At 42.1% G+C, this 24,680-nt stretch overlaps 1 protein-coding gene across 1 annotated transcript; it reads left to right on the top strand.

The window, feature by feature from the left end:
* The first annotated feature begins 6,784 nt into the window (after positions 1-6,784).
* Positions 6,785-8,579, top strand: LOC106610447 (ecto-ADP-ribosyltransferase 5). Its single transcript, XM_014209827.3, has 2 exons — positions 6,785-6,925; positions 7,539-8,579. Exons 1-2 carry the CDS (start codon positions 6,848-6,850, stop codon positions 8,289-8,291), a joined length of 831 nt encoding a protein of 276 aa, XP_014065302.3. The 5' UTR covers positions 6,785-6,847; the 3' UTR covers positions 8,292-8,579.
* The last annotated feature ends 16,101 nt before the right edge of the window (positions 8,580-24,680 follow it).

Here is a 24,680-nt window from a genome sequence, read left to right as displayed (position 1 = left end):
TTTGTATACAAATAACAGACCCAGACCGAATTCCAAATCAATCTGCATGGAATTTAACAAAGCAGTTCAAGATTCTGCACATATGACATTCAGGTACCATGCATTGCATTTCTACCCGACTGATGCCATTCAGATTCTTAGAGCAAGACAAGAGACATGTAAAGAAACCTTTCACAGAACCAACAAGAAGTTTGATCTGAGTGTTCTTGTAACGGTTGTCGTCGGGAATAGATGACCAAAACGCAGCAGGAATGTGGATGCTCATCTTGATATTTATTTTAAATAACGAGAACACCAAAACAGTCTTGTCAGGCACACTCAGCAAACAAGAAACAATCTCCCACAAACACTAAACCAAACACTTATATAGGACTCTCAATCAGAGGCAACGAGGAAACACCTGGCTCCAATTGAGAATCCAACCCTAATAAACAAAACATAGAACAGTACCCAAAAACCCGGAAATAATAAATCAAACACCCTACTAACTAAACCTCCACCCCGAACCACATAAAACAAATACCCTCTGCTACTTCCTGACCAAACTACAATAACAAATAACCCTTATACTGGTCAGGACGTGACAGTTCTCAACCACGAGATCCGTTTCGGCACCTTCGCCACAAGCTCTTTAAGATCCGACTTAACCAACTTTGGGAACGTGTCTTGCTTTGAGATCCACACTTGCTTTGGATCTGAGCTAACTTCTTACTCAGCCTTTCCTGAAGAGAGAGAAGCTTTAATTTCATCATATGAGATTTTCAAAGTCACCAAAATCCAGACAAAGTCACCAGTGAATAACCTGTTGTGTTAAGTCATCTACACACTAAAGGGCAAGGGAGTAGACAGTGATCTGAATTGCAAATTGATTTTGAATGGAGGAGAATGAAACATCATCAGAGCATTAGATACAGGCTACATAATACTCTATATTATGTTGATAACTACTGTATATTACTGATCATTACCAACGTACGATGAGAAGTAGCCTGAATTGACACAGCTGCCCCTGTTACAATGATGCTTGTACAAACTCAAACCCAGTCACAGAGAAACATAGCAAGCAGAAGTAAGGGTAAATCCAGATCTTTACTTAAAATCTAGGCAGAAATAATGCATCAGCACCAGCGTGCACTAAACAAAACATAAGATCTCAGCAACGCAGCAGGCCAAATGAGGAACCAAAATTGCCAGGCAACCAGGTGAACAGAAAAGGTAATTAAACACAGGTGAAAATAATGAGAACAATCAGGGTAACCTGGGAACTAGAAAACAAGGCAAGGATGCCCTCCAGCGGCAACCCAAGGAAACACACTCAAAATAACTCAGGAACTGTGACAGCCCCAGCTTTACAGTGTAGAGATTCTGGCTGTGTTCCAGGTCAGCTACATTGCAGACGCATGCCTAATCTCACGCCTGGATAGGCCTTTAACATATCAACTAACCAGGTCATTTAGCAATCTGATGCACACTACGCTGTCGATGACGTGGCACACAACCATTGGCTGATAAAATGCAACGTCTGCAATGTATTCGGCCTGTAATGCAACCCCTGTTAAAGCTTGTTTTAACCTGCATTTACTGCTACTGTATTACAATTGTTGAGATTAAATGTCTTGGTCATGTGTAATAATTTCTTGACATTTGCTGTCATGTACACCTTGACCACGGCTAGCTACAGTACACATGGCAGCTTTTTACTTTTGGAAGGGGAGGGATTTTTCGGCCACACGTTGCACAAGACTTGCAAAGAAAGGGGGGAGGGGCGCTACCAAAGATGATCCTTCCTGGTTCCACCACTAGTCCAAAATCTCAATCCCCCACAACCAACACTAGTAACTGTCCAGAGGCCAGCGCTCACACAATAATTGGTTCTGAGTTGTCGAGATGAAGCCAAGGAGGACCAGCCACTATCATCACATACACATCTGAGTGACATTGTGGCTAACATGATAAAGCTTCTTTCACTTTAAACCATTTTCAAAATCGTTAAAATCACCTTATGTGCCTGACTGTCATGCCTAATGGCTGTACAAAGACATGACATGTTAGTACTGGCTTTAAAGCTTCCTTCACATCACATGGTTTACAAAATCCTACAGTTTACCTTTCACACTATGCGAGTCTTGACAGGATTGCGCATGTCCCGTTATGTCTAATCTGAAATTAATTATACCAGACAAGCTGACTCAATTGAACCTAAGGTCAGTTCGTAACTGGTTGGAAGAATAACAAGAGTGAGGAGAAAATAAAACTTGGAGGGCTCTCTGAGGCTGAGTGAGAGGGTTGGGTGAGAGAGCACTGAGAAGGGTAAGTCGTTTCCTGTGTCTGTGAGGTCAGGGGCCGTACGCCTCTCAGAGTAGGAGTGCTGATCTAGGATCAGTTTGGCCTTTTATATCATAACAAATAATATTACAAGGACAGAGGTTCCTAGATCAGCCCCTGAGCTCCCTACTGCTCAATCAACTAATCACAACCAGCAGAGAGAGTGGGAGGAGGAGACAAAACAAAGATGAATGATACAGCACAGTATCAACCATAAATACCATGCTAGCCTTTTCATGCAAGTGATATTCTGTCGGTTTCATTAAGTACATTGTTCACCTGGAAAAACTGGTTTGAGAGACTCAGTCAAGCATAACCGACATACGTTGATAACGTGTAAGAACAATATAGGCCATAGGTTAATAGAGAGAAAGGACTATATGTAGGGTTCTGTCTGGTATGTTGTTCTACCATATGACTAAACACACTGGCCACGTCCAACTCCCCATACTAACTAGTAGGCTGATGGATATGAGAAAATACAATGTTTTATAGTATGTGAAATGTCTTCTATTGAGTCACAATCATTTCAGTTTTGAATTAATGTAGTGTCCTTCACTACATGCTATTGAGGAAGAGAATTGTCACTTCAGACCCAGATAATAATTAGCTGAAAATCAGACATGTGGATAGACTGTAGAAGACACATTCTCAGTATGGGTGAGTCTAGTACGTTAATATTTGATGCTTACTGCATACATTTTAACTAGACTGTACATTGTAAATAGCATCGTAATAACCAGACAGATAACCATGTAGAGTAATATTAATTTAAGAGATCCGGCCGGCTCGCCAGGCTACATTCTAAATAGTATGTAGTATGATTAGAACACAGTAGTTTTAGTCAGTAGTAGTCAAGACAGATGTTGGACACAGTCTAGGTGGTTTGTCTAAGAGGGAGGTTGACAATAAACATCAAATAGTACAACAATCAAGGATATATTTTAGTCATTAACCTTTTTTTAATTGATCTGATAAAGGGGTTTTCATATTCACATGACTATCTCACACCTGTTAATGGGCCACACACTTATTTAGGAGTTGGATTCTGGGGAACAAACGTTTTAAATAGAGGGTGACAGATGCTTCGGTCTAGGTAGGCTGTGGTGACATGGAGCATTATTCACAGTTACCAGAAGAGGGAAACATTTCACTTAACCAGCAAAAGGAATGCTTGACAGAGAAAGCTTAGACTAGGGTTATTCAAATCCAGTCTCACACAGTTGGGGTCAGATCCGTGATTGCCTAAATTCAACACACCTGGTCTTCTCTGTGGCATTCCAGGACCACGGTTGCCTACAAGGTGCAGTACTTCCCAACCCTCTCCTCTGGGACGACCAGACTGGCACAATTGCATCAATTAGTCAAGGGGTTGATGGTTAGTAGAATGAATCAGGTTTGCCAGTTTAGGGCTAAAACCAAAATGTGAAACATCTGGTGGTCCTGAGATGAGTGGACTGGACTGGGGGCCTCAATCTTCACTGTTCACTTCCATTATTCTTGGTAATTGATTGATTAAAGTGGTATATTGGCTATTAGTATTCCAGGCCTGAATCAGTCCATGATTAGAGGAGAAGGATGATGATGAGGTTTAAGGGTCTTTCTGTACTGTTACTATGGGAACCTTTATTTAGTACCAGCAGTGGTGTTGCTGGTGTTGGTCATGTTCACACGTAGATCAGTATGGAAGAAGTGTGAACAAACAATTCTCAGAAGCCATGTGTTGTTTCCTGCCTGTGTCCGTGCTTTAGAATGTGACCTCTATTGATCTGTGCAAACTCTATCAACCTACCAGGTCTCTCACATATCACTCATAACAAAGGAATGGAACCCTGTCAACCTACCAGGTCTCTCACATCTCAGTCATAACAAAGGAATGGATCCCTGTCAACCTACCAGGTCTCTAACATATCAGTCATAACAAAGTAATGGAACCCTGTCAACCTACCAGGTCTCTAACATCTCAGTCATAACAAAGGAATGGAACCCTGTCAACCTACCAGGTCTCTAACATCTCAGTCATAACAAAGGAATGGCACCCTGTCAACCTACCAGGTCTCTAACATCTCAGTCATAACAAAGGAATGGAACCCTGTCAACCTACCAGGTCTCTAACATCTCAGTCATAACAAAGGAATGGCACCCTGTCAACCTACCAGGTCTCTCACATCTCAGTCATAACAAAGTAATGGAACCCTGTCAACCTACCAGGTCTCTCACATCTCAGTCATAACAAAGGAATGGAACCCTGTCAACCTACCAGGTCTCTAACATCTCAGTCATAACAAAGGAATGGATCCCTGTCAACCTACCAGGCCTCTCACATCTCAGTCATAACAAAGGAATGGAACCCTGTCAATCTACCAGGTCTCTAACATCTCAGTCATAACAAAGGAATGGAACCCTGTCAACCTACCAGGTCTCTAACATCTCAGTCATAACAAAGTAAAGGTAACAACCATAACCAGCAGTACTAGAATATTGGGATACTGTCTAAATCATACCCTGGACTCTGGTGAGAGACCACTGAAAACCAAACACACACTAATATACCCAGAGGCCTTTAGTGCAGTGTTTCCCAAACTCAGTCCTCTGGACCCAAAGGAGTGCACTTTTTGTTTTTTGCCTGAACTCTACACAGCTGTTTCAAATTATCAAAGCTTAATGATTAGCTGAATCAGCTGTGTAGAGCTAGGACAAAACTACCCTTTGGGGTCCCGTGGGCTGAGTTTGGGAACCCTGCTTTAGTTATTTGACATGGTTCATTCTGCACAGCAGCCAGAAGAGGGCAGTATTTAACTCCACCAGCAAAAGGAAGGATTGGCAGACAAAACTCAGACTGGAAAAACCTGTTTCTGGAGTGCTGCAGGTACTGCAGGATTTTGTCACAACTACAGACCACACTGAGCTACTTAGCTAATTGATCAGTTCAGTGATTGCCTAAATTCAACACACCTGGTCTTCCAGGTCAGTTAAATGAAAAACGGGAAGTGCCTGCAGCACTCCAGGACCAGGTCTCCATACTACACTGTACAGTAGGTGCAGTACTTCCCAACCCTATCCTCTGGGACCACCAGACAGGCACACCTGCATCAATTAGTCAAGGGGTTGATGGTTAGTAGACTGAATCAGGTGTGCCAGATTAGGTCTAAAACAAAAATGTGAAACGTCTGTTGGTCCCTGAGGAGAGGGTTGGAAAACCCTGTACTGGGGGCCTCAATCTTCACTGTAGTGCTGCTTTCCATTATTCTGGGGTATTGATTGATTCAAGTGATATATTGGCTTTTAGTATTCCAGACCTGAATCAGTCCCTGATAAGAGGAGAAGGATGATGATGAGGTTTAAGGGTCTTTCTGTACTGTTACTATGGGAACCTTTATTTAGTATCAGCAATGGTGTTGCTGGTGTTGGTCATGTTCACACGTAGATCAGTATGAAAGAAGTGTGAACAAACAATTCTCAGAAGTCATTTGTTGTTGTGTGTGTGTGCACGTGTTTACTGTGCTATGGTGTTTGAGGCCTGTGTTTGTGCCTGATCTTAGCAAGAGAGTTTACAAACTGAAGAGTACTAAGAAAGAAAAAAGTGACCTGAAATGCCAGATGGTTAATAAAACACTCCGATGGTTTAACCACTCCAAGGAGAATAAAATCAAACCAGCAACACAGATTTTCTGCATTCAGTCAAATTATGACATTTTGTGTTGTATTGTCGATTGTATTGTAACCCTTGGCTTCCCCATCCATTGTTGCTCTCTCCCACAAATGCTGGAAATAATCAGTAATAAAACATTAGCAGAACATTCCCAACTTTCAGATTGTCAGATCTGTCCTATTGTAAATGTTACATACATTGTTTGTTAGATTGTTAACATTTCTTCTGCCAGTGAATTGGCATTTGCTGTCATGTGCACTGCAGCTTTTGCTAAAAACCTAGAATGAAAAGCATTGAGCAATATTACATCTCCTGTCCTATTTATCCACTACCTGTACATCTGTTATAAAGATTTTAATTTCAGCTCACTTGAAGAAAATGAGTTTGTTCTCAGTTTTATAATTAGAAAAGGCTACAAAGATATTTAGATTTAAACAAAAATTCAAACATTGACAAAGATGAAGAAATAGTTGTAGAAATAAATGACACTTATTAATGGCTTCGAAATAAACTTGATGGAGAGCAGAAGCAGGGTGAGGTTTAAGGGTCTTTCTGTACTGTTACTATGGGAACCTTTATTTAGTATCAGCAATGGTGTTGCTGGTGTTGGTCATGTTAACACGTAGATCAGCATGGAAGAAGTGTGAACAAACAATTCTCAGAAGTCATTTGGTGTGTGTGTGTGTGTGTGTGTGTGTGTGTGTGTGTGTGTTCACTGGTACTTGTGCCTGTTCTCAGCATGAGAGGCGGGACTGTGAAAGTAACCACAAGCGCACTGGTGAGCACTGGCACAAGGCTCCTGAAAGTTTAACATTTGAATGCTGATTCTGTATCTTACAAGTTGCCCCTTGACCAATACATTTTGACATCATGTCAAGACATAAGATCCTAACCATTACTGTGATGTATTTCATCCAGGCTTGGATTTTGGGTTTGGACTCCAAGATGGTAAGATACTACACTATTTTGAGAGAGAGAGAGTGAAAGAGCAAAATAACAGGTAACATTTCTGTATGGACAAAGTTATGTGTCACGGGACTCGTCTGAAGGTAACCGATACCGGTTTTAAAAAGATGAATCGAAGAATGAAGGTAGTTTTGTGCATACCCCAAAAAAGGCGTTATATATGTGTAAAGAAATATATATATATACATACACATTTCCTGAGTTTTCTTATATCGCCTAGCTTTAGGACCGACACTTTAGAACCTTGTTTTTTCGGAATAATTTTTTGACTGTGCTTTCTGCCATTGATGAATGTGTTATCCAATGTGTTTCTATGGGGTTAGCAATGGCCAATTATTTTATTTTTCATCAAATTATTATTACTTTTTTATATACCTAACGGGGTCCTAAAATTCAAAATCAAATAGCTAAATGATCCATAGTATGACCATCTTAAAACAATTCCATGTCAACTCAGCACCTCCCACCCACCCACAACATCTTAAACATCTTAAATAACTAACAGACTTACAGCTGTCTCTCATCATAATAATATTATCTGCATTTTCTTGTTTCATACCTGTTTGTCTATTTTTCTTTCTTCCATTCACTAAAGGTCAGTCTCCCTCTGCATGGTCTAAAATCCAACATCCCTTTAAACATGGCTCCAGACTCTGTTGATGACTCCTACAAGGGCTGTGAGGAGAAGATGTTCAGGAAGGTGATAGACCTTTACCTGCCAAAAGAGAGACAAGAGAACAAAGATTTCAACCAGGCTTGGACCGCTGCTGAGAAGCATTACAAAAAAAAAGGAAAACTGTCTAAAAACTATTCCCTGGCAATCCAGGTGTATGTGAATGCAACATCCAACATTTACAAGTCATTCAACGAGGCCACTCGTAGCCAAAAGAAGAGCTACAGCACAACATTCCAGTACCACTCCCTGCACTTCCTTCTGACCAATGCCTTACGAATCCTGAACAACAATTTTTTTAAACGCTTTATTAAAAAGCATTTCTATACCTTCCGTGGAACCAATGTGACTTTCCACCATGACCGAAATCCTACAATAAGATTCGGACAGTTCACCTCGAGCTCTTTAGACAAGGAAATTGCTAAAGGCTTTGGAACTAAATCCTGTTTTGAGATCGCTACCTACTTTGGTGCCCCACTGGGGAAGTACTCTCAGCTGCCACATGAGAAAGAAGTGTTGATTCCCCCCTACGAGGTGTTCAAAATTACAGAGGTGATGAAGAGAACAGACAAGAAAGACCTGTGGTGTGACGTCGTTTACAAACTGCAGAGTACTAAGAAAGGAAAAAGTGACCTGAATTGCCAGATGGTTAACAAAACACTCCAAAGAGAATAAAATCAAACCAGCAACACAAGTTTTCTGCTTTCAATCAAATATGACAAGCAGATTTTATTGCAACCCCCAGCGTCCCCATCCATCATCGCTCCCGCCTACAAATGCAGGAAATATTTAGTAATAAAAGCAGAACTTTCCCAACTTTCAGATTGTCAGACCAGTCCTGTAATAAATGCTACACACATTGTTTGTTAGATTGTTAAAATTTCCTCTGCCAGTGAATTGGCATTTGTTGTCATGTGCATTGCAGCTTTTGTTAAAACCAATAAAGAAAAGCATTCAGCAATATTACATCTCCTGTCCTATTTATCCACTACCTGTAAGGACAGCAGAGATGAGTAATAAAAGTAACTTTACTCAACATTACCAAATACATGTAGATATACCAAGCCCACACAAAAGGACCGAAATACATAAAACAAACCCCCACAAAAATCATGGGGAAAACAGAGGGTTAAATAGTGAACATGTAATTGGGGAATTGCAACCAGGTGTGTAAAACAAACACAAAACAAATGGAAAATGAAAAGTGGATCGGCGATGGCTAGAAGGCCGGCGACGTCGACAGCCGAACGCCGCCCGAACAAGGAGAGGGACCGACTTCGGCGGAAGTCGTGACACTACCTGTACATCTGCTATAAAGATATTAATGTCAGCTCACTTGAAGAAAATATCCCAGATATAATTAGAAGTGGCTACAAAGATATTTAGATTCAAAGAAAGATTAGGGAGGGAGATCAGTAGCAGGGTTAGATGTTTTCTGTAAGTCAGAGCTCAATCTATCAACCATAATGAGGAGAGAGCTGTCTCGTTCCAGGCCAACCATATTGCAGTTGAGTTGCACGCATCAACAAATGAGCATCAGAATGCTATACCACATGATTTGGTTAACTGATATGTTAAATACCTATCCAGAAGTTGTGAGTTCTGTCAGGTGTTTGCAATGTAGTCAGCCTGGAACCTTGCCAATGTTATGAGAGGCGTGGGAGGAGAGAGGGGCCGGGGTTCAGTAATCGAGAATCCTTTCAGCCGCCATTGTGTTCACTAACAGAGACAACAGAGGCCACAGGGAGGCAGTGAACAATCATACAACCTACTATCTATCCACTTTGACACACTAAACTGTTGCTTGACAACAGTTGCTTTGACAACGGGGGTGGGGCTCAGTTATCAAGAATCCTTTCAGCAGCCATGTGTTCACTGACAGAGACAACAGAAGTCACAAGGAGGCAGTGAACAATCACACAACCTACCATCTATCCACTTTGACACTAAACTGTTGCTTTGACAACTGTTGCTTTGACAATGGGGGGGGGGGGGGGGGGGTACTAAGGTAACATACTGCAGTTAATTGTAGCTATTTGATTTGGAACTTTACTACTATAGTCCACAGAAACACATTGACTAACACATTCATAAATGGCAAAGCTTTTAAATAAAAAGGACATCTAAAGGAAAAAGGTTTGGAAGTGTCTGTCCTAGATATTGTCACGCCCTGACCTTAGATATCTCTGTTTTTCTATATTTTGGTTAGGTCAGGGTGTGACTAGGGTGGGTACTCTAGTTTTTGTATGTCTAGGGTTTTTGTATGTCATGGGGTTTTTGTATGTCTATGTTGGCCTGATATGGTTCCCAATCAGAGACAGCTGTTTATTGTTGTCTCTGATTGGGGATCATATTTAGGTAGCCATTTTCCTCATTTGTGTTGTGGGATCTTGTCAATGTATAGTTGCCTTCGTGGAGCTACTGATGTGCACTTTTCGTTTGGTTGTTTGTTGTTTTGTTCAGTGAGTTTGAATTTATAAAAATTATGTGGAGCTTTACTCACGCTGCGCCTTGGTCCGATCTTTATGACGAACGTGACAGATATAAGAAAGCTCAGAAGAAAAAATAAATATATATATAACAGACTTGCTGAGGCGTCATAAAAATAAAATCACTCCCTTCCACAACGTAAAAAAATATTTACACGTGACCCTCACCTTGTACTGTCAAAAAATGTGCAGACCCTCCCAATATTAAAATTAATAAAACAAATTGTAGCAATATGTTTTTCAACATATTGCTAGTTATTGCAATTTGTGGTGGTAATACATTTCTTTAGTTAATTTTAATATTAGGAGGGTCTGCACATTTTTTGACTGTACAAGGGGAGGGTCATGTGTAAATATTATTTTACGGAGCATCAGATACAGCTTACTTAATACTCTTTATATGTTCATATTTTCTGTATATCACTGATCATTCCACAACCCCAACCAATGTACCATAAAGTAATCTGAACTGTCCTTCTTTCCGTTGTAATGATCCAGTTATAACCAGTTTGACCCGTAATAGTTAGTGATGTCCTCTTTGGTCATTTTTTGACATCATTTATATATTTTTTATTTTTTATTTAACCTTTATTTAACTAGGCAAGTCAGTTAAAAACATTCTTATTTACAATGACAGCTTACCAAAAGGCAAAATGCCTCATGCGGGGAAGAGGGCTGGGAAAAAAATAATAAAAAAATAATAATATATATATATATAGGAAAAAACACACATCACGACAAGAAAGACAACACTACATAAAGAGAGACCTAACACAACAACATAGCTAGGCAGCAACACAACATGGTAACCGCACAAAATATGGTACAAACATTATTGGGCACAGACAACAGCACAAAGGGCACGAAGGTGTTTCTGATTCCCTCCATCAATATTGTGTTTATATTCACCATTATGTTACTGATTCCCTCTACCGCATCAATATTGTGTTTATATTCACCATTATATTACTGATTCCCTCCACCCCATCAATATTGTGTATATTCACCATTATGTTACAGATTCCCTCCACCCCATCAATAGTGTGTTTATGTTCACCATTATGTTACTGATTGGTAGGTGGTTTAAATTTTGCACATATTCTGCCATCAATCCACGTTTTTTGGTTAGAGATGGTTTTAATAGTTACAGCAGGTACAACATCTCCTATACACTTCCTTATAAACTCGCTCACTGAGTCAGCGTGTACGTCAATGTTATTGTCTGAGGCTACCCGGAACATATCCCAATCCACGTGATCGAAGCAATCTTGAAGCGTGGAATCAGATTGGTCAGACCAGCGTTGGATAGACCTAAGCACGGGCATTTCCTGTTTTTGTTTCTGCCTATAGGAGGAGAGCGAAAAGATGGGGTCATGGCCAGATTTGCCAAAAGCAGGGCGTAGGTGGACCTTCAACGAATTGAGTTAGTGTAACGCCCTGGCCATAGAGAGGGTTTTTTTGTTCTTTATTTTGGTTAGGCCAGGGTGTTACATTGGGTGGGCGTTCTATGTTCTTTTTCTAGGTTTTTGTATTTCTGTGTTTTGGGCCGTGTGTGGCTCCCAATCAGTACAGCTGAAGTTCGTTGTTGTTGATTGAGAGTCACACATAAGGAGCATGTTTTTCCTTTGGGTTTTGTGGGTAATAGTATTTTGTTAGTGTGTTTTCCTAACAGAACTGTTTGCTGTCGTCTTTTGTTAATTTTTGTAGTGTTCTCTTTTTTCATTAAAACACTAATGATGAACACATCCTCCGCTGCGTATTGGTCCACTTTTTCCGATGATGACTTCTCTGTTTCATCTGACGACGAAGACAGCCGTTACAGTTAGTTAGAGTAGCGGTGGTCGACTGTGTTACTCGCTCGTGTAGTGCAATCAATATGCTGATAGAATTTAGGTAGCCTTGTTCTCTGATTTTCTTAGTTAAAATCCCCAGCTACAATAAATGCAGCCTCAGTATATATTTAGCATAAAGTCCAGTGAAGTTCCTTGATGCCCTTCTTGGTATCCGCTTTCGGGGGAATATACACGGCTCTGACGATAACCCATGCAAGTTCTCTTGGGTGGTAATACGGTCTGCATTTGATTGTGAGAAATTCTAAGTCAGGTGAACAAAATGACTTGAGTTCTTGTATGTTGTTACAATTACACCATGAGTCGTTAGTCATGAAACATACACCCCCGCCCTTCTTCTTACAAGAGATATATTTGTTCCTGTAGGCGCGATTCCCACGTGGGGCCAGTACAACAACAACAAAAAATGCATGAAATGTATGCATTCACTACTGTAAGTCGCTCTGGATAAGAGTGTCTGCTAAATGACTAAAATGTAAATGTAAAGATACAGCTGCTCACATTAACAGGAAATATAGTGACCAGTTACAGTTAACCCCTAGCCTTGCTAACGTTAACCATTTAGCTAATGTAGAATTCATGCTATATCATATGTTTAGCAAATTCACAACATTTTGTAAGTTTATCAAATTCGTAACATATCAGACATATTGTAATTCGTAACATATCATACACATTGTAATTCGTAACATATTATACAAAATGGATGATGGTTATCCACAAATTGATACATACCATATGAAAGGTAACATGTCATACTAAATGGTGTGTCTCGGATTTACATACAGGATAATACGAAATGTTCTGAGACCAGGTTGGAAATACACAGTGGTGAGTTACATAGGACTTTATGAACATGATAATGAATGTTTCAGCAGTTAGTAAACATCCTAAAATACAGAGCCTCGAACATTTCAGAACATTTAACCTATAGTCTTAAAGGAACAACCTTCCTTTTAGGAGATGTAGTATTTAGCATTTTATGTATTAATTTCCACAAGTATGTCATTTCTGTAACGGTCGTCGTAGTAAGTGGACCAAGACGCAGTGGGAATGTGTATACTCATATTATTTTTAATAGGCAGAAAGAAGGAAAACCGAAACAAAACACACATATACAAAAACGACCGGACGACAAACAGTAATGCAGGCTACACACAGCTATGCAAAAACAACCTCCCACAAAACCCATACAAAACACACCCCTCTATATAGGACCTTCAATCAGAGGCAACGAGGAACAGCTGTCTCCAATTGAAGGTCAAACCAATTAACTAAACATAGAAATAGAATAGAATAGACAGAACATAGAAATACACTAACATAGAACATAGCCCAAAAACCCCGGAACACTCTAAACAAACACCCCTCTACAGAAACACATTGCCCAACAAACCCCAAACCACATAAAACAAACACCCCCTCCCACGTCCCGACCAAACTACAATAACAAATAACCCCTTTACTGGTCAGAACGTGACAATTTCAAAAGTTTTCCTTTGTAAAGTAAGGTACCTTCATTTGGAAGACACACTGTATTCTGTTTTTGAATATTAATAATCTGTTTGTTACAGTTTATTTTACTCAGTTGACTTTGAAGACTTGGGGCATCGGCCAACCTTATCACATTAACATAAGCTAAATTGTTAGTGTGGCAATCGGAAGAATAATAACTGTTGGTTTACACTTCCATGTGTGTGTCTCTATGACTACGGTGAATTTACCAGTGTCCTCAGCTTGAGGTTGTTAATTTATGCTCCAGTTCACAGAATCCTGTCCACGGCTCTTCCTGTCAACATTAGCATAAATCTCCTCAGACTGCTCCATATAAAGGCTCATTCTAATTGCCCCCTTAAAATATACTTTGGTACTTTATGGATCTGCACACAGTACAACAAACAGTATATTATGTTGTATATCCTGTTAAACAGCTGCTTTAGTTTAACAGTCTGTTGTGCCTGAGAGCGTACAGTGTTATAGATGTAGGGAGGACTTCACACCTCATACATCCTGTTAAACAGCTGCTTTAGTTTAAAAGTCTGTTGTGTCTGAGAACGTACAGTGTTATAGATGTAGGGAGGACTTCACACCTTAACCAGTGGTTGAGCAGACAGCAACCTCCAGGAAGAGACACAACAGCAGATAGACACCATGGTGAGTGTGTGGGTATGTAGCAGGCAGGTCCACTGGTGCATTGTGTTTCCATTAGTCACGTACACGTTGTCTCTTGTTTAGTGAAGGTTGTGAGTCATTATCACCTTCCATTAGCATAGTTTTTTGTGTGTGTGTGTTTCCTCTCAGTACTGTTCTGCCCTCTGTGTGTGTCCAGGTCACACTGTTTTAATAGAAACATGTTTGTGTCCCACCGTGCAAGTCCGTTTGAAACATTCAGTATGATTCAAGATAGAATTTAAGTGATCATATATTTTAGCAGATAAAAGATTGGACTCAGTGAATTTGCACATAGATCACACAGCATTACTGAGGCTTTGACACCCCAGCCTTTAAACAGAGTTCACGTTATGGCTTGTACTCTGTGACCAGCCACCTATTTCATCACATACATCACCAATGGCCTGATGACATATAGGGGCATTTTTTCTATATATACTGTTATTCAGAAGTGTGTGGGGGAAATCTATTATGGCATCTTTCTCATTAGTTTAAAAGGGGAACTTTGTATGTGTGTGGTGTGTGTGTGTGTGTGTGTGTGTGTGTGTGTGTGGGAGCCCTCTGCGTGTGTCCAACTGCAGGTCTGTTATGAGAATTTTGTTCCCAATGTTCATAAACTGAACTTCAATTAAACTACTCAGTCTGCACCCCAGAGTTTGTAAGGTTCTGGTTAAATGACACAGACGGAGGCCCAGCCTACAATAGTCAACCAAGTGTATTCACGAGAGCTCTGAATATCATACAATGTACACAGCCTTTTATACCTAACATTTGGTCATACCATATGTCATACCCCTTACAAACACCCCTCTTCTTTAACCATTCAGCATGACCATCAACATGATAACTACTAGACATCATCACTTAACCACTCAGCACTGTTTCCAACCATTAACATGATAACTACTAGACACTACCAGTAAACAACTAGAAAAGAGAGTGAGAAAGAGAGAGAGACAAAAGCATCTTAAGCCTCACAGGGATAACCAATAATTACAGTTTGATTGGTTTCTCACAGACCCAGTGTTGTTCAACACATGGTCCGTCCTTCCAACTCTTCAATGGGTCTGTTGCTGTCTGTGAGATCTCAACACAAGCCACCTTGTCATTCAAGTTGTTAGGTTCCCCTTCCATCCAATAGCTATAAACCACACAGTGAATCAGAGTTGAAAATCATCTAAAACATCATAGAGAATCAGTTCGTTAATTAACCTCGTCACAAGGCTTAATTGCTACCATGAGAGAGAGAGAGAGAGAGAGAGAGAGAGAGAGAGAGAGAGAGAGAGAGAGAGAGCTGACTTTCTTTACTGAAACATTCTCATTTCATTTAAAACTCACCACCCAACCTCCCCCTTAAAAATACATCCTGTAATGCATACATGTACCATACTCGCCTTTCCAGCAACCACATGATACAAGCCAACATCAAAATACTCAAGACAATACCAACTTCTACAACCGTATATCCAAGACATCTTCCCCAGCTATACAGACAGCCCCCCCAACACACCATATCTCCTGAAACATCTCCACACTTTTTATCATTTTATAGAACTCAAACTCAACCCTAAGGCGCGCAGAGACCATCCAATTAAACAATAATAAAGGGTCTGTTATCCCCCCACCTTTGACCCTGTTCCTCCTTGTTAGCCAAATAGCTAACTTTGCCTGAGCAAACAGAAAATTCAACAAAACACATTTTTCCTTCTCCTTACTTGAATACCTGTATCCCATTATGAACACCCCAACAGTAAAGACCACCCCCAACCTCTCACACAGACATTCCAACAGAGACATTAATGGCATTAATCTGGTGCACACAGAAAACACATGAATCACAGTTTCTTTCATTTTACAGAAAGGACACTCCTGCCCGACTCCCGGTTCAACCCGTGCCAACCAGCTGTTAGTGGCCAGAACTCCATGTAAAACCCTCCACTGGAGGTCCCCTGACCTCTTTGGTACTGGGGGTTTGTAGAGCCCCCTCCATCTAAAACCCACCATACTCTCCACCCCACATACCCCCTGCCACTGATGTGCCTTCACTCCTGTTAGGCTCCTAATGTTCCTCACCTTAACACATAGGTTGTAGAAGGCTTTACCTCCCACCCCTTCAAACTCCCCCAGGCTCGGAGTGTTAAAATCTAACAAGTCCTCCAGACCCCCTTGCCAGTCTCCAGTCACTGCCGTCACCTGCAGTGGCGGAAACATTGGTGGCCCCTCTCCCTTTGGCTGCTCAAACATCCCCCTTACCGGCTCAGACAGTGCCTCCTGGACCTCCTCCAGGAATCTCTCCAGCAGCCTAAGAGACGTTATTCCTGTTTGCTGTGCCAAGACTTCCGGGCTTTTCCACCCCTCCTCTCCCAGGAGTCTCAAGTCACCCAGCCTTTTTACACCCCCTGCCATCAGTTGCCTCTGCAGGGTGGCCGACTGGACCGATCTCAAAGGGATGGCTGGGTTGTGGAAGATAGGCTCCTCCCACACCCACAGCCCAGGCTCCACACCCCCTTCTCGTGTGTGCCTTAGCAGCTGCCAGGCCCTCAGCACCGCAGAGTAAAAATCTGAGAGACCTGCTGTACTCAGCCTCTCCAGCTTCATGAGGAACAGCTGCCGGTCCAACCCTAAATCTCCAGCTCTCCTCAGCAGCGCGCATGCTGGTTCCCTCCAGCCAACATCAGTATGGTACAGCAGTCTCTGCACCGCCTTTAGCCGGAAAGCAGCCATCCTGCTCTCCAGTTCCACCAGGCCCTGTCCTCCTTCGTGGACGGTCATATACAACACTGCCGCCCTCAGCCAGTGATGGCCTGACCAGAAGAAGTCCACCAGCTTGCGTTGCAGGTCTGCGAGCAGACCGGCGGGGGAGTTGAGGACAGCCAGTTTATGCCACAGGGAAGATGCCACCAGGTTGTTAATTATCAGCACCCTCCCTCTATATGACACTTGGGACAGGAGCCACCTCCACCTGGCCAGTCTTGACACCACTGCCTGTGACAGCCCCTCCCAGTTCTTCCTGACCCACCTCTCCGAGCCCAGGTACACCCCCAACACTTTAAGCCCTTCACAACCCCACTGCAAACCCCCTGGAAGCAGAGGAGGAGCCCTATCCCCCCATGCCCCACATAACAGAGCTTTGCTCTTGCCCCAGTTTACCTTAGCTGATGAAGCTCCCTCGTACACCTTCAGACTGGTCTCCAGTGCCTGCATATCCTGACCATCCCTGACCATCACAGAAACATCATCTGCATATGCTGACACTGCTATGCCTGTCACCACACCCATACCTGTCCAGCACACTCCCTGCAGTCTCCTGCGTAGCAGGCCTAAAAAAGGCTCAATGGCTAATGTGTATAACTGCCCAGATAGAGGGCATCCTTGTCTAATGCCCCGTCTCACCCAGACTGGCCTACTGAGCCCCCCTCCCACCTTAACCATACATGACGCCCCAGCATACAACAGCTTCACACAGGTCAAAAAACTCTTCCCAAACCCAAACATCACATTAAACAGATACCCATGGTCCACTCTATCAAAAGCCTTCTCTTGATCTAAAGAGACCAGTCCAAAGTTCACATTACAACCTCTCGACAAGTCCAACATGTCCCTAATTAAGAACAAGTTGTCCATGATTGAGCGTCCCGGTACACAATATGTTTGGTCCTTATGTACTATCGAGTCCAAGTGGGACTTCAGTCTGTTAGAGAGGACCTTGGCAAATATCTTGTAGTCCGCACAGAGCAATGCCACAGGCCTCCAGTTCTTAAGTTCACACAAGTCCCCTTTTTTGGGCAGTAGAGTCAGAGCCGCCCGACGGCAGCTCATCGGCAACTCTCCTACCCCGACGCATTCACGCAACACGCAAAAGAAGTCCTGTCCAATTATTCCCCAGAATTTTTTATAAAACTCCACTGGGAGTCCATCGACCCCCGGTGCACGACCGGGGGACATCTGGGTTACGGCCTCTGCCAGTTCATGGGACAACAGAGGAACGTCCAAATCGTCCCTCTGTGCCAGAGAGAGTTTAGGGAGTCCTGTGAACAAGACCTGAGCACACAAAGGATCACACACTTCTGCCCTATACAATTCAGTATGAAACTCCACAGTCCGCTCCCGCATCTCACCCACCACAGAGGTCACCCGCCCATCAGACAGCCGTAGACAATGCATACCCTTGGCTTCACTGCTCTGTCTTTGCAAACCAAAGAAGAAGGAGCTGGGAGCATCCATCTCCTTGAGCATGGAGAATCTAGCTCTTACAAGTGCTCCCTTTGCTTTAACCTGGAAAAAACTGCCCAGGTCCCTACGTAATTCAGCTAAATTAGCCTGGAGGCCTACATTGCCTTGCCCCACCATCTCTACCTCCATCTCACTAATACACCGCTCTAGTTCCCCCAATACTCTCCTAGCCTCTGAGGATGAGAGAGCTGTGTATTGTTGACAGAAAAGCCGAATTTGGACTTTCCCCACATCCCACCATTAGCTCAGAGACTCATACTCCTCCATTTGCTGCCTCCACCTTTCCCAGAAGGTCTGGAAACCTGCGCAAAAAGTGGCATCTTGTAAGAGCTTTACATTGAATTTCCAATAGGATGCCTGCCGGGGCCCTGGTGAAATAGACAGCCGAGCCATGGTTATGTGATGATCGGAAAACCCCACCGGGAGAATGGTAGCGCCCAACAGCCTATTGCTCCGATTCCTAGACATATAAAACCGATCAAGTCGGGCTGCACTCACCCTAGCCCCAAAAACCTTCACCCATGTGTACTGTCTTGTGTTCGGATGTTTAGTTCTCCAAACATCCACTAAGTCGAACTGATTAATAATGTCCCTTAACACTCCCACTGACACTGAATGAGGCTCTTCCCCATTTCTGTCTTTTGTAAAATCCATTGTGCAGTTCCAGTCCCCTCCAACCACCAGTGTCTCCTCAGGCGCTACCTGTGAGAGTTCCTGTCTAAGACTCCCAAATAGAACCCCTTTTTCTCTCCCTGTGTTAGGCGCATACACATTTATAAAGACAAAACCCATGTTGTTAATTTCTGCTTTAACAACAAGGAGCCTACCCCTACACACCTCCTTTGAGGAGCACATTTTTACAGACAGACCCGGTGCAAAAAGGACTGCCACTCCTGCACTAAGATTTGTCCCATGGCTCAACACACTTGCCCCTTTCCACCAGAGCCCCCAATCGACTTCATTCAACACATCACTATGTGTCTCCTGCAGAAACAACACCTGTACTTTTTTTTGTTTTACATATTCACCCAACACACTCCTCTTTCCCGCATCTCTGGCGCCATTTATATTGAGCGAGCCTACCCGTAGAGTCTCCATAAGAAGTGGGAGAAAAGCCAGCAGAGAAAAAAGACCAATAGCAAAGCTCAAAAACCCCAGTGTCAGAAAGAAAGTATACATCTAAACAGTGTCCGAAGGTAAACCCTTACGCACTGTTGTGACCCACTTCCTCAACCTAAACCGTTTCCTGGGTGAGAGGACACCATGCCCCTCATTTTTCACAGCATGTTGTACTGATCGTACAAACTTTCTTGAATCAGGGAAAAAAGCCTCAAGATTAACTTTTTTCCCCTTTGTCTCATTCAGGAACCTTGTCAGTTCTCTCAATGTGTACTTAGACCCCTCTGCTTGACTGGCTGTCAGCTCCGGGCCTATTGAAGAGGAGTCTGAAAAAAATATCTCCTCATCCTCTTCCTCAGACTCACTTTCCTCCTCATCTCTATCTCCCACCCTGACCACCTGCTCTTCCTCTCTGGTCATGGCATCCCCCACAGCAACAGGCAAAATTTCCATTGTACCTTTAACCACACCCTTTTTCCTTTTCCGCTTGGCACCCTCCTCCTCCCCCCCAGTCTCTTACACTTCCCCACTATACTCTCCTCATCCACTAGCATAACCTGACTAGACCTAGCATCCTCTACACCACCCTCCATAGCATGACTAGGCCCAGCATCATTTACACCATCCTCCATATCATAGCTAAGCCCAGCCTCAGCTACCCCACCATCTCTAGCCTGACTAGACCCAGCCTCCGCTACACCACCATCTCTAGCCTGACTAGACCCAGCCTCCACTACACCACCATCTCTAGTCTGACTAGACCCAGCCTCCTCTACCCCACCATCCCTAGTCTGACTAGACCCAGCCTCCTCTACCCCACCATCTCTTGCCTTACTAGACCCAGCCTCAGCTACCCCACCATCCCTGGTATGACTAGGCCCAGCCTCTGCTGTCTGCATCTCATTTCCCCCTGCACTTTGACCTCGATTTCCCCCACCGGCGCTTGTACCCTCACTTTGTCTACGGCCTTTATGTGGGCACGCAAAGCTCTCATGCCCCAAATCCCCACACTCAAAACACCGTAGACTGTCTGTGCTGGCAAACCCTGCATAGAGCCCCTCCCCATGCCTCACTTTAAAATGCACATTTAGCTGTTGCTCATTGTTGTTCAGAAACATAAACACTTGCCTCCGGAACGAAACAACGTGCTTAACAGCAGCTGCCTGAAAACCTGCCGACAGTACACGAAACCCGCTAGCAAACTTACCAAAACGACTCAGCTCTTTCCTGATTTGATCGTCCGTAATAAACGGAGGTAAATTTGCAACAACTACTCTTGTCGAAGGGGTAGAAAGAGGTAAAACTGGCACCAACACATCCCTTACAAATATTCCGCTAGCAATTAGCCTACCAACCAAATTTTCTCTTTTCATGAACACCACCACCGCTTTGTTCATTCTAGAAGCAGAATGTATAAATTCAGCTCCTACCTGTTCGCCGACCGCGAGCAGCACCTCCTCCACCTTAACTCCATTCTCAGGAACACACCTGAATCCATGCCGTATCGACAGCGTCTCCTCCGCACTAGGCTGAGAAGCCATCGCGCATACCACACCTTGCAAACCCCAGAAACCTTACTCTGTCCTCTTCCACCCTAACTCTGAAAAAAAACAGTGGATACCGCTAAAACAAATATTGCATTAACCGTACACCATAGAAAATAAAATGTAAGAAAAAGATCAAGAAAAGAGTCTAGAAAGTTAGTTAGGACAGAGTCCTCCGCACCAAACACTCAAACTCCAAAAAACTCCCAGCATGCACAGAGAGAGAGAGAGAGAGAGCGAGCTGACTGGGGATGAGATTCCCGGACTGTAAAAATGATCATTACGACAACAGAGAAACAGATGGTAAAAGTAATTCAGAACTGTCAATCACTCACGTAGTTGTAAATGGTGTGTTGTCAACCCACTGCCAGATTCCGTCTTTTTTATAAGTACCAATCCAGACATTCTTCTTAAATCCATGAATGAATATCTATAATATGATTTTGGCAGAAAAACAATGGCCATTATTTAATCTCCACTTCAGAGACTTACATAATAGTAGTAGTATAATATTAGTAGTAGTAGTATAATAGTGGTAGTATAATAGTATTATTATAATAGTAGTAATATAATAGTAATAGTGTAATAGTACTTTTACTTCACTACATTCCTAAAGATAATTATATACTTTTTACTCCATACATTTTCCCTGACACCCAAAAGTACTTGTTACGTTTTGAATGCTTAGCAGGACAAGAGAATTGTCTAATTTACACACTGATCAAGAGGACATCCTTGGCCATCCCGACTGCCTTTGATTTGGCAGACTCACTAAACACATGCTTGTGTTGGAGCATGCCCATGGTGTTGGAGCATGCCCATGGCTATCCGTAAATTAAAAAAACAAGAAGATTATGCCGTCTGGTTTGCTTTATATAAGGATTTTAAAATGATTTATACCTTTACTTTTGATACTTAAGTATTTTTAAATCAAATACTTTTAGACTGTTACTCAAGTAGTATTTTACTGGGTGACTTTCACTTTTACTTCAGTCATTTGCTATTAAGGTATCTTTACTTTGACAATTGGGTACATTTTCCACCACTGCTGGAAAAGTAAGTAGAAAGTAAAAGTACACATACCACAAAAAACTACTTAAGTAGTACTTTCAAGTATTTTTTACTTAAGTACTTTACACCACTGTATAATAGTAGTAGTATAATAGTCATAGTATAATAGTCATAGTATAATAGAAGCAGTATAATAGTAGCAGTATAAGAGTAGTATAATAAAAGTAGTAGTATAATACTAGTAGTATAATAGTAGTAGTGTAATAGTAGAAGTATAATGGTAGTAGTATAATATTAGTAGTATAATAGTAGTAGTAGTATATTAGTATAGTAGTATTATATTAGTAGTAGTATAGTATAGTACAGTATAGTAGTAGTTTCATGATAGTAGTAGTATAATAGTAACCAAAAAATAAATGAATTGAAAGTGTTAGATATTACATATCACGAAAACAGCTGAACGTTGTCAAGCTTTACCGTGTTAAAATTGGAGTAGTCTGACGGGGGGTTTCTACTTTGAACCATTAACTTCTTGACACCTATGACTGTTGGCTGTGTTTCTTCTTAAAACAACTACATTGAGGTAGTATTTTGTCAAATGTTACAATGTACAGTTGAAGTCAGAAGTTTACATACACCTCAGCCAAATGCATTTAAACTCAGTTTTTCACAACTCCAGACATTTAATCAGAGTAAAAATTCCCTGTCTTAGGTCAGTTAGGATCCCCACTTTATTTTAAGAATGTGACATTTCAGAATAATAGAAGAGAGAATGATTTATTTCAGCGTTTATTTATTTCATCACATTCCCAGTGGTTCAGAAGTTGACATACACTCTATTAGTATTTGGTAGCATTGCCTTTAAATAGTTTAACTTGGGTCAAACGTTTCGGGTAGCCTTCCACAAGCTTCCCACAATAAGTTGGGTGCATTTTGGCCCATTGCTCCTGACAGAGCTGGTGTAACTGAGGCAGGTTTGTAGACCTCCTTGCTCGCACATGCTTTTTCAGTTCTTCCCACATATTTTCTATGGGATTGAGGTCAGGGCTTTGTGATGGCCACTCCAATACCTTGACTTTGTTGTTCTTAAGCCATTTTGCCACAACTTTGGAAGTATGCTTGGGGTCACTGTCCATTTGGAAGACCCAAACATAACAATGGTCATTATGGCCAAACAGTTCTATTTTTGTGTCATCAGACCAGAGGACATTCCTCCAAAAAGTACGGGCTTTGCCCCATGTGCAGTTGCAAACCGTAGTCTGGCTTTTTTATGGCGGTTTTGGAGCAGTGGCTTCTTCTTTGCTGAGCGGCCTTTCAGGTTATGTCGATATAGGACTCGTTTTACTGTGGATATAGATACTTTTGTACCTGTTTCCTCCAGCATCTTCATAAGGTCCTTTGCTGATGTTCTGGGATTGATTTGCATTCGCACCAAAGTACATTCATCTCTAGGAGACAGAACGCGTCTCCATCCTGAGCCGTATGACGGCTGCGTTGTCCCATGGTGTTTATACTTGCATACTATTGTTTGTACAGATGAGCGTGGTACTGTCACGTTCTGACCAGTAAGGGGTTATTTGTTATTGTAGTTTGGTCAGGACGTGGGAGGGGGTGTTTGTTTTATGTGGTTTGGGGTTTGTTGGGCAATGTGTTTCTGTAGAGGGGTGTTTGTTTAGAGTGTTCCGGGGTTTTTGGGCTATGTTCTATGTTAGTGTATTTCTATGTTCTATCTATTCTAGTATATTTCTATGTTTAGTTAATTGGGGGTTGGACCTTCAATTGGAGGCAGGTGTTTTCTTGTTGCCTCTGATTGAGGGTCCTATATATAGGTATGTGTTTGTCATGGGATTTTGTGGGAGGTTGTTCTTGTATTGCTGTATGTTGCCGTAAAGACTGTTATTCATCTTGTTTTGTTGTTTATCAGTGTTCACATTAAAAGTTTAATTATGAGCACTCAACCCGCTGCGCCTTGGTCCATTCCTCACGACGAACGTTACAGGTACCTTCAGGCGTTTGGAAATTGCTCCCAAGGATGAACCAGACTTCTGGAGGTCGACAAAGTTTTTCTGAGGTCTTGGCTGATTTCTTTTGATTTTCCCATGATGTCAAGCAAAGAGGCACTGAGTTTGAAGGTAGGCCTTGAATTACATCCACAGGAACACCTCCAGTTGACTCAAATTATGTTATGTCAATTAACCTATCAGAAGCTTCTAAAGCCATGACATACTTTTCTGTAATTTTCCAAGCTGTTTAAAGGCATAGTCAACTTAGGGTACAGTCGAATCGAAAATTTGAGAATGACCAAAATATTAATTTCCACAAAGTTTGCTGCTTCAGTGTCTTTAGATATTTTTGTCAGATGTTACTATGGAATGCTGATGTATAATTACAAGCATTTCATAAGTGTCAAAGGCTTTTATTGACAATTACATGAAGTTGATGCAAAGAGTCAATATTTGCAGTGTTGACCCTTCTTTTTCAAGACCTCTGCAATCTGCCCTGGCATGCTGTCAATTAACTTCTGGGCCACATCCTGACTGATGGCAGCCCATTCTTGCATAATCAATGCTTGGAGTTTGTCAGAATTTGTGGGGTTTTGTTGTCTACTCGCCTCTTGAAGATTGACCACAAGTTCTCAATGGGATT

The sequence above is a fragment of the Salmo salar genome, chromosome 08, assembly GCF_965601325.2.
Source record: "Salmo salar chromosome 08, fSalSal1, whole genome shotgun sequence".
NCBI lineage: Eukaryota > Metazoa > Chordata > Actinopteri > Salmoniformes > Salmonidae > Salmo > Salmo salar.
This window is presented reverse-complemented; position numbering and strand designations above follow the sequence as displayed.